General features: G+C 39.7%; 2 protein-coding genes across 4 annotated transcripts in view; one reads left to right on the top strand and one right to left on the bottom strand.

The window, feature by feature from the left end:
- Window positions 1-24: 24 nt before the first annotated feature.
- LOC117447166 (kelch-like protein 10) lies at window positions 25-5,547 on the bottom strand. 3 transcript variants are annotated; one of them, XM_034083821.2, is made up of 5 exons: window positions 5,263-5,547; window positions 3,172-3,661; window positions 1,982-2,587; window positions 1,061-1,210; window positions 25-419 (listed from the first exon to the last, which is right to left on the bottom strand). In XM_034083821.2, the coding sequence occupies exons 1-5, from the start codon at window positions 5,472-5,474 to the stop codon at window positions 63-65; spliced, it is 1,815 nt and encodes a 604-aa protein (XP_033939712.1). In that variant the 5' UTR covers window positions 5,475-5,547; the 3' UTR covers window positions 25-62. The 3 variants fall into 3 exon arrangements, with proteins under 3 accessions (XP_033939712.1, XP_071059430.1, XP_033939713.1); XM_071203329.1 differs by having other exon boundaries at window positions 5,325-5,416; XM_034083822.2 differs by having other exon boundaries at window positions 235-315.
- Window positions 5,548-7,228: 1,681 nt separating this feature from the next.
- Window positions 7,229-15,245, top strand: part of il17rd (interleukin 17 receptor D) — a 46,228-nt gene continuing 38,211 nt past the window's right edge. The window contains exon 1 of the mRNA XM_034084149.1: window positions 7,229-7,349. Within this exon, the coding sequence (XP_033940040.1) occupies window positions 7,230-7,349 (120 nt within the window). The 5' untranslated portion in view covers window position 7,229. The remainder of the gene's footprint in view (window positions 7,350-15,245) is intronic.

The following is a 15,245-nucleotide window of genomic DNA, read 5'->3' as shown; positions in this document are numbered from 1 at the left end:
CATGAACAACACTGTAATGCAGATAATTTTTCTTTATTTTTGTTAAATGTCATGGCTGAGGTTCAGAAGGATGCTCCTGGAATTTCCTCCAAGTTAGGGATCGTCAGAGGACCACGAGGGAACAAGTCCTCCGCCATGCTGTTAAGTCCTTGCAGAACACAGCAGCTCAGGCCGCTGCGGGGCGTCTCCACGAGAGAGACGTAATACCACATACCGGCTTCGTCGTCATAGCGGTTCACATCCAACATAGTTGAGGAGCCACTGTGTCCTCCCACCAAAAAGAGCTGGTCGTCCACCACCTCAATGTCAAAGTAGCTGCGGGGATAAAGCATAGATGGTGTGAAGTTCCAACTGTTGGTTTCAGGGTTGTAGGCCTCAACAGTGTGCAGGGAGAGATCCACGTTCATTGTTCCACCAACCTTGAAGAGAGAGTGTGGAATGGTCAGTGTTTAGATCATTTCATCAACAAGTCTTTCATTCAAACCCTTACTGAAAGGTAGGGCTGGGAATATGAAATATTTCAAATATCACAATATTTTTGAACAAAAATCCATGATATCAATATTGTGATGATAGTATCGTTTTGGTGGAGCTCATAGGACTGACAAGTAATGCGACGTATATCAATATTGTGATATGGGACTTAATGGCGTCTTTAATTGTGGATATAATATGGTAAGTGTTTGTCTTTTCCTCGATTAAAGGCTGCCTTTTAGTAAAGTCAGTCAATAAACCAACATAACTGATGATTATTTATAAAAAATGTAATATTCAAAATGTCACATTTTTTGCCTTACATGGCATCAGTTTCTCTGTGACACTCCGTAATAGCACGTGACATGCACATTGAGCCTTTGGTGCCACTCATCTCATAACACTTCACATTCAAAGTGCTACCCTTCAATGGTACATTTACATTAATAAGAAGTGGATTTATGACCACTCGATGTTCTACTGGTCCAACCAATTCAACAACACCAAAAATAATCTTTGGTAAATGTTTGCACATCTCTAACGGTGCCACTCCAACAATCAAAGCATATTACTGCCTCACACTTACTGCATAGATGCGGTTTCTGTAGGCAGCGACCCCCAGGCCGCTGCGGCTGGTCCTCATGGCAGAGATCAGGGTCCACTGGTTGAAATCTGGGTCGTAGCATTCAGCTGTGGAGAGGCTTCGATGCCCGTTATAACCCCCGCAAACATACACCTGCAGACAGGCTTGAGAATGTTACATTTAATATATATTCCACTACAATTACAGTCAAAATGAACGTGTAAGTAAAATACGTTTTACATTGCTATGGTCAGTAAAGGCCTACACTGCATGCAGAATGTTTACTTCTATTTGGATGGTATATGTTTTTCTTTGTAGAAAAAACGGGTTGGTTGAGTGTTTGTTTATCAGGGTTTTAAAAAACGACTGTGCCTGATTTTGGTCAAACTTGTTGAAAGGGTGGGGCATGCACTAAGGAAGAACCCACTCAATTTGGGGTTGGAACCAAAACACAAAATAATATTGTTTCCCTTTTATAAAGATTTGAGGCCCTTCTGGGAGATCTGCACTCTCCAAGTATCCAGACCGTTTCAACAAACTGACTTTATAAAGCAATATCTATCTGAATTCTGTTTACATAAGTCAACTTGTTAACGACTGGTCATACTAGACCAAGTAAGGCTACTTTTTTTACAACTCTTGAGTGTATTGAACTAAACAAGCATTCAACCGCTCTCGCAGTTTCCTACATCAATCTCTACGTAGGCTACTAATCAGGGCACATCTACACATTTCAACCCACGTTTATAACATAAATAATTTGGCTAGCATGGACATTACTTCAGACTTAATAATGAAGTGAAAACAATGTGCACATTAATTCTGATTATCAGGATTAATTGACAATGTAGGCTACCTTGCTACCTTGCTACCTCAGGATTAATTGACAATGTAGGCTACCTTGCTAGTTTCTGCTTCACCCACCTTGCCATTTAGAGTGGTGGCGCCGGCCCCACTCCTCCTTGAGTGCATCTGTGCCACCATGGTCCAGCGGTCATTCTCAGGCTTGTAGCACTCGACAGTGTTAAAGCAAGTCACTCCATTGTAGCCTCCAATGGCGTAAATGCACTCATTATGCACGACAACACAGACGTAGCCGCGACAGGAGTTCAAGGGGGCCACCTGGTGCCACGTGCGTGTCACAAGGTCAAACTTTTGCACAGTATTCAGGTAAAGCTCAGTGCAGATGCCTCCGATTAAGTACACAGCGTTGTTGAGGACTGCAGCACCGTGGTAAGCACGACGGATCTGACCAGCGCTGACAGTGACCCAGCAGTCAGCGCGGGCATCGTACGCCTCGAGGTCGGTGGCGTGCACACCGTCTCCTTCGCCTCCGGTGACCAGTAAAATGGTGGAGGGCAGGCGGGGTCGACTCAGCATATTTTTGTAGATGGATTTTGAGTATCTACTAAAATTCAGAGACACTTTCAGTGCCTCATCGAGGATGGGAAAACATTTGATGCTGTTCCTCACCACATCGTTGTCCATCACATTTTGGAGGTAATACACGTTCATCAAGCCTAGCCGCACCTGGACACATAAGAGAACAACACTTAGAAACGTATAATGAGTACAAGAACATTTGAGTGTAACCTTTTTTTTTACAAAAATAAATGGTTATGGAGTTTTCTTTATTTTATAGTTGAATACTTTTTTTTTTTGTATCTTTTATTATATTATGTATTATATTTGTGAAGCAAACTATTTAGAGAGAATGAACATTCTTTGAATTTCTTATTATAATATTAAGTTTATTAATATTTGTTTTTATTGTTTTAAGAGCATGTATTTAATGCATTATGTTGATCGAATTAGAGTGTGTAAGCGAGGGTGCTAGAGTGTTTTAAGGGGAAAACAAACAAAAAACATCAAGAGAGAAGAATAAAAGAATGAATTAATAAAAACATTTAAACATTAAATAAATAAATGGATGAATACATAAATAAATAAATAATAGAGTGCAGGAAAGATGGAGCTTCTAATAAATGCCTTGTTTTGTTTTTTTCCTTTACCAAATTGTGGGCTGTTTTTGTAAAAATGAAACCCAATTGGTTTTGAAGAAATTAAACCCTTGCTGTGTCAATCTGAATACATCTAGATTATTGTTTAGTTACCTTGGACAGCAGCTCAGAGATGTGACCATTTCTCTGGTCTGGCTGGTAGTTAATCCAGCTGAGGATCGCCTCAAACACCGTGTACTCCTCACTCACGTTGAGGTGGTCGCTCTCAATAATGGTGGTCAGCTGCTCAATAGAGAGATTCACAAACTCCTGGGAGACAGACACTATCTCCTTAAAGCTGTGCAGGATGTAGTGGAAGACTTTTGTACTCTGCTCAGGCATGTAGTAGACACTCATCAGCTTCCAGATGCCGATGCAGTTCCTCGGGGACAGCTGGTCCTCCAGGAAGAACCAGCAGCTCTGAACCAACCCCGTCACCAAGAGCTGGTCTGCAGCTGCCAAAAGCTCCACCACGTTATCCTCCGTCACAGGAGCAGAGTTGGTGTAGGCATAGTTGATGATGAGGCTCATCATCTCAGACGACACCCCGGGGATGGTGTACTTCTGCTTTTTGATGGATGCCCAGGGTCCGGTAAGGAGAGCGCTGTGGGATCAGGGGATCAGGGTTTTAGAAAGGACAATACGTACCAGTCTCATAATAAGTAGACCTTTTGGAAAAATCAGTCGCAGATCTGCTCTTCATAGATAAATGACTGAGTTGATTATTGACCATCAACCCATGCGCTTCTACTGCAACTTGGCTTATGAAGTCTTATGAAAGTTGCCATTTCTATAGCACTTGAATAGGGTATGGCCTATCTGAAGCTAATGTATCTCAGGATTCTTTCTATTCGGAGTGTGTGTACTCGTGGTTGAGTGCATTTAGTGTAAGTCCCTTTGGATGACTATCAGCTTAATGACAATGAAATATTTTTCAAAGCTAAATTATGACAAAGAATTTTTAAGTCCAATCATCAGCTCATGATGATCAGCTGTACGTGCACCGTACGATGAGATAGTGACAATACCTTTCAGCAGCAAAATAAATCTGGAGGCACTGCTTACTTTTCCTTTTCTTTCTCACATCTTTTTCTCATCTTTTTTCTATCTTCTGAAAGAGCGAATTGATTTAGCCCCACAGGCATCTAAATCATTCCAAATAAAATATGTTTGTGGAGTAATCACAGTTTCTTTACCATGTGCAATCAGTGTGACGAGTAGACACTTTGTTGAAGCAAAACAAAGCAAATCACATCTGCTCATTAAAACAGGGACATAAAAGATGACAGCTCAAAATGGACTCTCTGACATTAGTTTCAAATGTATTGTTATCACATACTACACTGAGAAAACTCAAACGTTGATTTTAATTAAATGTATGATAATGTCGACAGATATCACATAACTGTAGGTTAGTTAAAAGCAACACTATTAAGTTTAAATACAAAATATTAGGTTAAACTTGACTAAAGTCAATGTTTCAGTTTTTTCAATGTAGTACTGAGACAACAAAATGCACTTTGGCATCTAAGTGCAAGAAGCGGTAAAAAGTGCAAGGTAATGCATTTATGTGATTGTTTATTTCTTAATGGAGCACAAATCAATGGCCCACACCTCAGGATGTATAGCTTAGGCTGATTTGCAATGCTGGTCCCATGGGCCTTTAAGCCAGATAAAACTCAACAACAAATACACGAGATAATACAAAACAAAAACACAACTATATAGGTCGGTACATTATAACACAACTATATAGGTCGGTACATTATAACACAACCTTCAACAAAAATAAAGAGAGAACAATGACAATATGACAGGTTCCTCTTTAAAAACGGTTTCAGTTTGAGTTTTAAATGGTACTAAATTGAATAATCAGTAATATAGAGAACAAAAATACAATTATTATGAACATGATAAGATACAAAGGTGTACTATTTACTAGTGGCTGCTTCTTCAACACCTTGATATGTTCACTTGTGTTTATGGTGCTACTTTTTATTGTACCTATAGTGTACTAATTTGATGTTTATACTGCTTGTGTCTTTATTTCATGTTTTAATCAAATCATTTTGTGTTTTGCCTTTTTGTTGCCTTTTGATTTTTAGATGTAGTACAAATAGTGTGAGCAGTTTGAGGGTTTTATCTTTTCACAGACTGAAAGTGTATGATTTTACAGCCTTTGCTCTTCTGAGATGAAGTACTCACCGAAAGTACGAGCTGCAGCTACAGAGGATGACCTTATGAGCGTCAATCTTGACTTTACCCACTTGTATTTCCAGGTCACAAAGTTCCCTCTTCTCACGCATTTCAGTCAGGACTGCAGATGTCATGCCGTGCATCCTTTTCTCCACCTGGCTCCTGTGAGAGTTTAATGCGCTGGAAGCTTGTCCTGGTGTACTCGTTTTTTTGGAAAACATTGTTGCTCTCTGTAGGTCCTCATAAAGTTTGTCTGGATATTTGTATCTTCCTCATAGTAAGTACAATGTCAAAACTCATACAAAATGTTTCACTATGACAACAAAGAGTTTGAAACTGATGGAACTGTCACTCTGGAAACCCCTCATGTGCATGATTCAAACCAACACAGTTAAAAGAGATGCAAAACAGGTGATACATACTTATATTATATTTCTAATATTTCTTTAGTTCCACATTAAGGGATATTTTCAGTGTTTCAGCAGCAGAGGGACATTGCAACAACAAGAGGAAGTACACAAGTATTAGAGATAAGTTAAAACACAAAACAAAGGACAGAATTCAAATAGCATGTGATTTAAAATGTATTGCACAGGAAACGATAGATGATTGTTGATATTTTCTTTGAATGAATGAATGAATTGTCAGTCAACTCATTACTGTGCTACAAAAAAAAAAGGAGGCTGGTCCTAATTAGCAAGATAGTATACATACATATGTGCGGTACGGTAATAATAAGTATTACAACTAGTATTTGAGACATATTCTAGACTGCATGTCTGTTAAATCAGTTTCTATTGGTGATGGTTTGTTCTAAAAAATGGAAATCTCAATTGTGACCCTGTATTATTGTGCCTGTTCTTTAATAAAAAAACATTGAAAAGAAAAGTCAGTTTTTATTGTCAAATGTCCTGAGGGGGATATTCATTTCCTTTGTTGCTCTGTCTGCAGGAAAAGGGAGCAGTTAGAGAAGAGTTGTTACTAACTTTTACCACAAGAGGGCGAGCAGTGCAGCTAGGAATACACGTGCTGAATCCAAATGTGTCCTACATCTTGCAAACCAATGGCTGATTTCTCACATTGTTACTTTGTCATTACAATGCAACAAAAAAGATGAACACAAATTATTATAGCAATGCATTTGTACTTCTACTTTCGCATAATATCACAGTTGTAGGTCTTCGTGCTATTTGTTGACAAGAATTATGTTAAAGACACACTTTTATGCAAGTAATGTTTTTTTATGTACTAGCATGTGTATTTCCTTTCCCTTATCTGTTAGTTTGCTTTTGATATGTGTCTGATACTGGTTAAAGATGTGAATAGTACAATATTTGCTTGTGAAACGGAAGTTCTCAAACACAAAGTAGGCCTACCTCATAATTGGTAAAGTGTACTAGGGTAAATGTACTTCGTTACATTTAAACAGCCGGTTAAATCCAACTTTATCAACTCCCCCTAAATTAAAAGTAGCTCCATATGCCAACTGCAACTTTTGAGTGATAAACACGGATAAATAACTATAATCCAATGACAATATCTACAATGGGCCATTCTGCATATGGAGTATTTTACTTTTGTTATACTTTTAGTATATTTTGATGCATATACTTTTGTAGTTAAGAAACATTTATAAATGCAGAACTCTCATACGAGTATTTTTAAAGTGCAGTTCTTTTTTTAAATTATTTGTTCTTACTAATATATTCAAGTGAAGTAGGATACAGGAACTTCAATTAGGAAATAGGCTTGAGTAATTGTTCTAAGTTACTTTCACCTGCAGGGTAAAACTAAAGCTGGTTCTCACAAAAGTAGTGAACATACGCACACCCACAACCCCCACACCCCCCCCCCCCCCACACACTCCCCCCCCCCCCCCCCCCACACACACACACACGCATACGCACACGCACGCACACCCAAACACACCTCCTTCTCTCTCCTCTCTCTCAGAGTTGTTCAGACTTGAGGGAGGAATGGCGGCCCCTCGGAGTTTCTTCATCACTCTCTCGGGTTTATTTTTGTTTTTAAATGTCTCTTGTGGATCTACGACCTCCGGCAGCAGAAGAGCAAACCAGGAGCGATGCGGCTACAAGGTAAACACTTACAAAATATACCTTTACCTGTTTGTTTAACCGCATTATAATTAAAGCTGCTGTTGCTGCGTCGTCTCAAGTGTCCAAAAAAGTTCACTTTTCGCAGATGTTTCGTTGTGTTTTCTGTCACATTTATGTAGAAGTAAAGACACGTTTGCTATCTTAATAAGCAGATGACATTAACTTAAGTGTGAATACAGCTTTGTTCAAACAGTCTTTTATGCGCAGTGTTTTTTAAGACAGGTTGAGTTACCTTTACCTGTCGCAGCTCCGTTTCGGACCATTTTTACGGAACCTAACCAAACTCCAACTTTAAAAAGCGCCAATTTTAGGATAATTTGCTATACTGTAAATATGCAGACAAAACAAAAACACGATGAACTGTTTCTGAATAACACTGGTGTCCTGTTTAATTCGGCACAAATGTAGTCTACTATAGAGGATTTAAATCCAAAGAAATCAACATTTTATATCTGGTTATCACCATTCAATTCCAAAAAGACAACAATGCGACTATGGTAAACTTTAGACTATGGTTTGTGTTTGAGTACTGGAGAGTGACTCCCAAAGCTCATGTTTATGTACTTTTATTGGATTTGGGAGCAGACAATTTGAGTGAATTGTTAAAACTCTAATAACTAAACGTTTTAGCCTACTTTCTATTTACTTACAATAAATAAAGTAGATTGTAAGACCTGTGCTGTCTGCTTTAAACCAAACTCATTTGAAGAAAATGCATATTGGAGGAGGTTTCCTTCTTTTAAAGCATTTTTCTATTTTAAGTTTATTGTCGGTAGGATATTATACTATTGGTGTAATTGCATACATTTACTTACATTCTGCATACAATTTACCAAAGAGCACATGTAACCCTAAATCCACCAATCTAAAGGTTTTCTTTTGCAGGCTTAACAGACCGAGAGAATCAATGTTTAAAGTGCACCTATCATGCTTTTTTAAAGCAATAGCATAGGTCTCAGATATATAAAAATATATAAAAAACATGTCTATGAAGTGTTTTGCTCAAAATACCAAACAGATCACCCATTCTAGCCATGCCTCATATCCCTCTATTTCACTTCCTGTTTCAAAAGTGCTGATTTTGGGTATAAAGCTTTAAAAAAAAAAAAAATTGATAAAAAATAAAAAAGGAGGGGTCTGAGCTCATGCGGAACCCGGCAGCTACTGTCTAAACTAAATACTGCCGTGATGAAATGCCATATCATGGATTATCAAGGATTATTTCTGAAACAGTATGGAGCTCAAAGGCTTTCTCTCTCTTGCCGGTTATAGGTGAGTTCCTTTTTACTTCCTGCTTCTTCACACACATGCTCTCCAGTACAGGTTAGCTCTGAGTGTTAGCGATGCTAATGTGAACACCGACCATATTACGTCCAAAACAGTCGGGCATTTTTTCTGATAGCAACGTTTCTGATAGGGCCGTGGGTCTACATTTCAGATATTACGTCATATCGGACGCAAATCTGGATCCGCTCTGTTGTACCCCCGTTTTTAGAGATTTGGGTAAGGAGGAAAAGAGAGAAGGTTTTATTTTCTGAAGCTGCGTGAGTTCCCTGACACACCAGGGACACATATTTATGTATAAAAGACATCAAAAAGTGCATTTAGCATGATAGGTCCCCTTTACAGCAGAAATGAGAGTAAAAAGCTTCTACTTGGTGCGGAGTAGATATTTCAGAGGGATAAAACACAGGGCTTCCACCCTTCTTTGCATTTGAGTGTTGTGGTTAAGGGGAATACCAGGTAGTAAAATGCTGATTTCCTGCCTTTTGTGTGATCTGTTAAGAACATTTGATGTGGAAAACAGGAATCTGTGAAGTGATGCCCCTCCTCCACCCTGCTCCGCTGCAGCTTTGTTTCTGCTCATGAATAATGAACCACTTTTTAGCATTACTACAGGGGTCTAATGTGTGCAGCACTGTGTGAAAAATATTCAGGGTGTTCAAAAAAGTGCCATTAGTTACGTTTTAATCAGATTTCAGTAACCAAAAAACCTAATTTCTGGTATCAAAAATGTCTTAAGATACCTCAGAACTTGTCTTTCAATCTTTACTCTCATGCAAACCAATTTGTTTTATACCTTTTTCTTAATAACAACATCTATTGATATTATCTTACAATAATTATTAAATGTTATTGCTCTCAGGTTATGTCCCCTGTGTCGTTTTAAGACGTTTGACAATATTAAGTATTTTTTCAGTTATAAATGATCTGTAAATTACTTTCAAGCTTTATTGACCAATCAATAATGTACTTTTAAACTTAAAAAGGTAAACTCCCAGATGCTGTTTACTCATACATACAACAGAACAATCAGGATTTCCTTGCTCTGGATGATGACGATTTCGTTCTTAACATTATTGAGGTAAAAAAAAAGTAACCCAACATTTGATTTAGTATATCTGTAACACTGCAGATGTTAGCTATTCATTTGAGTAAGAAAGAAGACATCATATTCCAAGGAAGAAAACCTTTCATTCTTAACTGACCCAAAACCTTTTTTGAAAATGTGTGTGCAGTGTTTCCCCTAGGTTTACTGCTCTGGAGCAGAGAGGAGCTGTGGATTATTGATATTGATTCATGCATCAGTGTTTCTTAGTGTCAAAAACACTAAACTCACAACTTAAAATGAAAGCGTTTAGTTTATTGTGTTTTACAATAACTTCTTAAAGTTTAGTTCATAATTGTATGTATTTCACATCCACGTTTTCCTTTTTAATGTCCATCATTATTAAAAAATCAAGCTCATTTCTGTTAGAAAATCTGAATAGTTGGCAGTTGTTGATTACATATTAATTTAACGAATTAAGTTTTCGTGTCTACATTGAAGCATCGTTAAAAAGACAAAGCTTTTAGAAAGTTATTTGACAATTTTTGAGATGTTTAAAAAGTGAGTGATGTGATTTCCTTCTTCATGTTTCTTTTGTGGAAAGTGTGTGTGTGTGTGTGTGTGTGTGTGTGTGAGCTAGCTCTACACGTTTTAATTTTCCTGTGTTGATAGATGACTCCTACCTACCTTTGATGCCTTGTGTGTGTATTCCTGTGTGTGTGTGTGTGTGTGTGTGTGTATTATCCTGGTTTCCTCTCTCTGGCTTTGAAGTGTTTTCTACAGGAAGCTTCACACTGTTTACTCTGCTGAAACATTCCTTCCTGCAACCCCACACACACACACACACACACACACACACACACACACACACACCCCCCCCCTCTCGCTCCTGCTTCCCTTCTCCTTTCAGAAACACACACACACATCAAAGGCTGCAGGATGTGGGTGTGAGGACCTGCTATTCTACAGGTGTGAGGTTATTAGAGCTGTGTGTGTGTGTGTGTGTGTGTGTGTGTGTGTGTGTGTGTGTGTGTGTGTGTGTGTGTGTGTGTGTGTGTGTGTGTGTGTGTGTGTGTGTGTGTGTGTGTGTGTGTGTGTGTGTGTGTGTGTGTGTGTGTGTGTGTGTGTGTGTGTGTGTGTGTGTGTGTGTGTGTGTGTGTGTGTGTGTGTGTGTGTGTGTGTTAAATACTCTGCTAGTTTTACATGTCAGCTACCTTTGGAAAGGGTCCTGAGTATATAGACAGAGTAGATTACATTGTCTTTAATCCCAAAGCAATTCATAATCTTTGTTTCCATACTGTATAATGCAGTACAAAGTGCACCATTTTACTCATGTTCATTTAAATCTTTACTTCTTTCTTAATTTGAGGAACTATTAAGAAATTCTACACATCCTCAGGATAAATATAGAACTTCTGATAAAACTTAACCATTCCCATAGGGAGGCTGCGGCGCAGTGGGATAGTGCGCTGGTGTTCGGATCAGGGGAGCACAGGTTCAAACTAGGGATGCTCCGATCGCCAATGTTGGGGCCGATCGAGTGGGCGGGGCCTATGGGGATTTTCCATTTAAAGTGATGTTTAAAACTCAGTTAATGGGGCTCATTCACTGGCGCGTCCACAACCAACATAATTATTACATTCAAATGAAGTACATTATTCAAGTTTACATTAACTTTGGATAATAGCACGGGAGAAATGAGCTGAAGTGCTCTCTTTTCTCCTGCGCTTCGAGAGCGAGAAGCACACGAGACTAAGATCTCAGCTCCCAAAAACGAGAGAACAACCCCCAACCCCTCCCCGAAACACCCCCTCCCAGCCCCTCCGACTCGCAAGATAGTGAGCTACATCTCTCTCCCCTCTCCTCTCTCCCCTCTTCTCTCCTCTCCCTCCCTCTCCTTCCTCTTCTCTCCCTCTCCCTCTCTCTCTCTCTCTCTCTCTCTCTCTCTCCCTTCCCCCCCCCCCCTTTCTCTCCTGTCAGTATCTCATGCAGCTCACTGATCCAGTAATGAGTGACCCGACAGTGAAGAATAAATATATTTATAACTAGTTTAGCTTGTTCCAGAGGTAGATAAAATAGCTAAGTGTGTTAGGTGTAACTCTTAGTGTGTGTGTTGCTCCGCTCACCGGTCCGTCACAGCGGGGGCGGAGCTGCAGGATTTCTGCTTCACACACGTTGCATACCGCAATTTTATTGTCATTTTCGGACACCTTAAAATACTGCCAGACTGGTGCAGCCATTTTGGCGAGCTTGTTTTGCCGCGCACAGAGAAACGTGTCATGTATTTTAGGTCATCATTTTACGTCATACGATCGGCTCTCGCGATCTGCCTTTTTAGAGGGCACCGATGGATCGGCAGAGAGTGAGTATCGGCCAATATCGATCGGCGGCCGATGGATCGGAGCATCCCTAGTTCAAACCCCACTGCAGTCAACATGTCGTTGTGTCCCTGGGCAAGACACTTCACCCCAAATTGCTCACAGTATTGAGTATGTAAGTCGCTTTGGATAAAAGCGTCTAACAAGTAACATGTCATGTAATGTAATTCCCTCCTCGATGTAAAGGCTGACTCTGTTGTGATCAGTCAACCTTTACAGATGTCCCGCCCCTTAGCCTATCACGTACAATGTGTTGAAGCACTAGCCAATACTAGTGCAAGTGTTATGTAGTGATGTCACTATGAACCTGGAGTAAACAAAGGAGTCCAATGGAGGTGTTTGAGGCGGTGTTTACACGAGAACGAAACGGGTTGTATCTGCTACTTTTCTCTCGCGTATAGCCCGTTCGTTCACACGAGGCCGTAACGGAACCGCGGAAACGGACCCCGCAACCGATAATGGGTCCCAAGGTGGATAGATCTGCAACCGGAACGCTCTGGGGGCCAAACGGCTCAATGTGTACGCCCTATACGATCATTTCCTGATAACGATGAAGCCATAGCCCCGCCTCTGCTGCTCACTGCTGTATAGTGTTCATTTCGTTGACTAAAACTATGACGAAATATGTTCGTCAACGACCTTTTTTTCCATGACGAAAACGAGACGATGACGAGACGGCACCGACGGCAGTAAACAATAACTGTAACGAAATCATCATGCAATATCGTTGACGAAAAGTGACGAGACGAAAATGTAGTTTACTAAATAAAAACTATGCCAAAATCTCTCTTTACTTTCGTTGACGAAAAATGAGCAGACGAAATATTATCAAAGATAACGTTACATCTCTGATAGTCTGTTTTTCTCCCAGCAGTTCCATTTCCGGTGCTGCGGCACTGGCAGGGCAGCAGCTGTGTGTGTCGGCGGCGGTACATTTGAATTACACCGGGCAGCGGCACACTGTGAACTGTCAGGAAGACTCGGGTCTAACTCATGGTCTAACTAACCTTATTTAACAGAAAATAAAATGGCAATAACAGGGCTTGGGAGCAGTGGTCGCACTCGCGTTAACCGAATACCCCCCCGTCAGCGCGAGTGAGTGATAAATTGTGCACTCGACGGATAATAATGGATTATGATGGAAATGTTACAATCCTGTCCGTCAAAATGACTGACAAAGAAAAAGTCTAAAGCCACCTTGGGAGAAAGAAACAATGTGATATTTGGGCCCATTTTCGCTACAATGAGGCGGAGAAAAAAAGCAAATGCATTGTTTTATCAGAAGGGAAGCAATGTGGCCACAACACAGGTAAAAACACCACAAACCAAGCTTCTTAATCATTCAACCTGTGTTTTTCATCAAATAAGGACAAGATATAATCTTATTGTGAAATACGTTTGACTAAAATGACAAAGTTTGACTGAAATGTTCTATATAATCTGATGACTAAAAAAGACTCAACAGTTTTCATTGACAAAAAGTAGACTAAAATAATTAGTTTTCTTTGACTAAAATAAGACTAAAATGCTCAGAGTTTTAGTCGACTAAAACTTGACTAAATAAAAACAGGATGAAGGTGACTAAATAGGACTAAAACTAAAAAGGAAATTTAACACAGGACTAAGACTAAAACTAAATTAAAAAATAGCTGACGAAATTAACACTACTGCTGTACCATGGTCAGCAGCTACTGTCAGTAGCTACTGCTACTGACCATGCTACACATGTTAGTGCAAAATCTACAGCTCCTCTACCACAACCATCAGCAACAAGTGGACATGGAGAATTACATGTTGCTAAATCTACCGCGGGGCATAAATAGAAGGGCAACCATGCTCGGGGGTCTTCTTCGCTGCTTTTGGTGTATTTTGTGGCAGAAGTAAAGCGCCACTTACAGGCCCGGCATATGTACTACAGCGTCTCTCTCCAGATGTCTCGTGTGAACGGACACGTTAAATGAGCCGAATGCGTGTTAACGGACTACTTTTTTGATAACGAATTCGGTCCGTTTACGCTCCCGTGTAAATGGGTTCTAAGGCAGAGGTGGGGGGAGTGTGTGGGAGAGAAACTCCCTCTGGAGGGAACACAGGGATTTGAGCCTTTGCAGACCATTTACATGCACACAAAAACATATAACAGATTTCCGGAAAGGAAAAACCCCCAAAAGCTAAAAAGGCCTCTTTAACTTCATATGTATAGGGCTGTATTGATCTTCCTTTTAATCTTAACACAGGTGATGCATCACTGATCTTCGTACTGCACACTCTCTTTTCTGTGTGTTTTTCTGGTGTGTGGAAACTCAGTAAAACCCAGAAGCTGACCCTGCATGTTTCATAAATCAGGTTTGGCTGCAGAGAGCAGGGATGATTTAGGACGATGTAAAGTCTCCCTGGTTAAACATCTGCTTAAAACATCACATGTGTCTCAGCGGAGGAAGACACGGTGAAATCATTCAACCTCTCCTTCATTCTCCCTTCTTTTCAAAGCACGTTTCTAAGTCACGTATCCCATCATTCTCTGGGGCTTCGGTGTGTATTTGGCATCAGAGATCCGTACAAATCTTCACGGCTGGGTGGGCGTTCAATATGAAACACGTGTGCTTTTTTTCTTGTTTTCTAGTGACTAAAGTAGGCAGGAGGACATATTTCTTCATTGATCAACACGCTTTAATGTAGTTTAAGGCTAAAGAATCAGATCAGAAAATACATTCAGGTATCACCTCCATGACGGATGTTTTATTTTATTGTGTTTGTAGTGAACATTTGGAGACTTTGGAGAGTTTTTATCTGCATACTTAAGCCAATGTTGCTCCAAGGAATATTTTGCCCGAAAAATTAAGCATGGTATTTTCAATTCAGCTCAGATTTTTCTCACAATGCACAACATTGGTTCATGAAAATGTGGTTTATTTACAGAGACATTATTTCGTTTGTTAAAATATCTTTATTTGACTGTTTTAAAATATTTGTATTGCAAATTCTTACTTTAACTTCTTATTTTTGTACAATTAGTCATTCTAGTTATTATTGTTTTTTATAAAATGAGTCAACCGTCACCGTACCCAATTCTTCCTAGAATAAGTCAAGTATTGTGATTATTATTCATCGCAAACAACGCTTTTAGTGCATATCTGTAAAAAGGCTAGTGGCAGTCACTCTCTCTTTACT

This window comes from Pseudochaenichthys georgianus, chromosome 5, assembly GCF_902827115.2.
Source record: "Pseudochaenichthys georgianus chromosome 5, fPseGeo1.2, whole genome shotgun sequence".
NCBI lineage: Eukaryota > Metazoa > Chordata > Actinopteri > Perciformes > Channichthyidae > Pseudochaenichthys > Pseudochaenichthys georgianus.
This window is presented reverse-complemented; position numbering and strand designations above follow the sequence as displayed.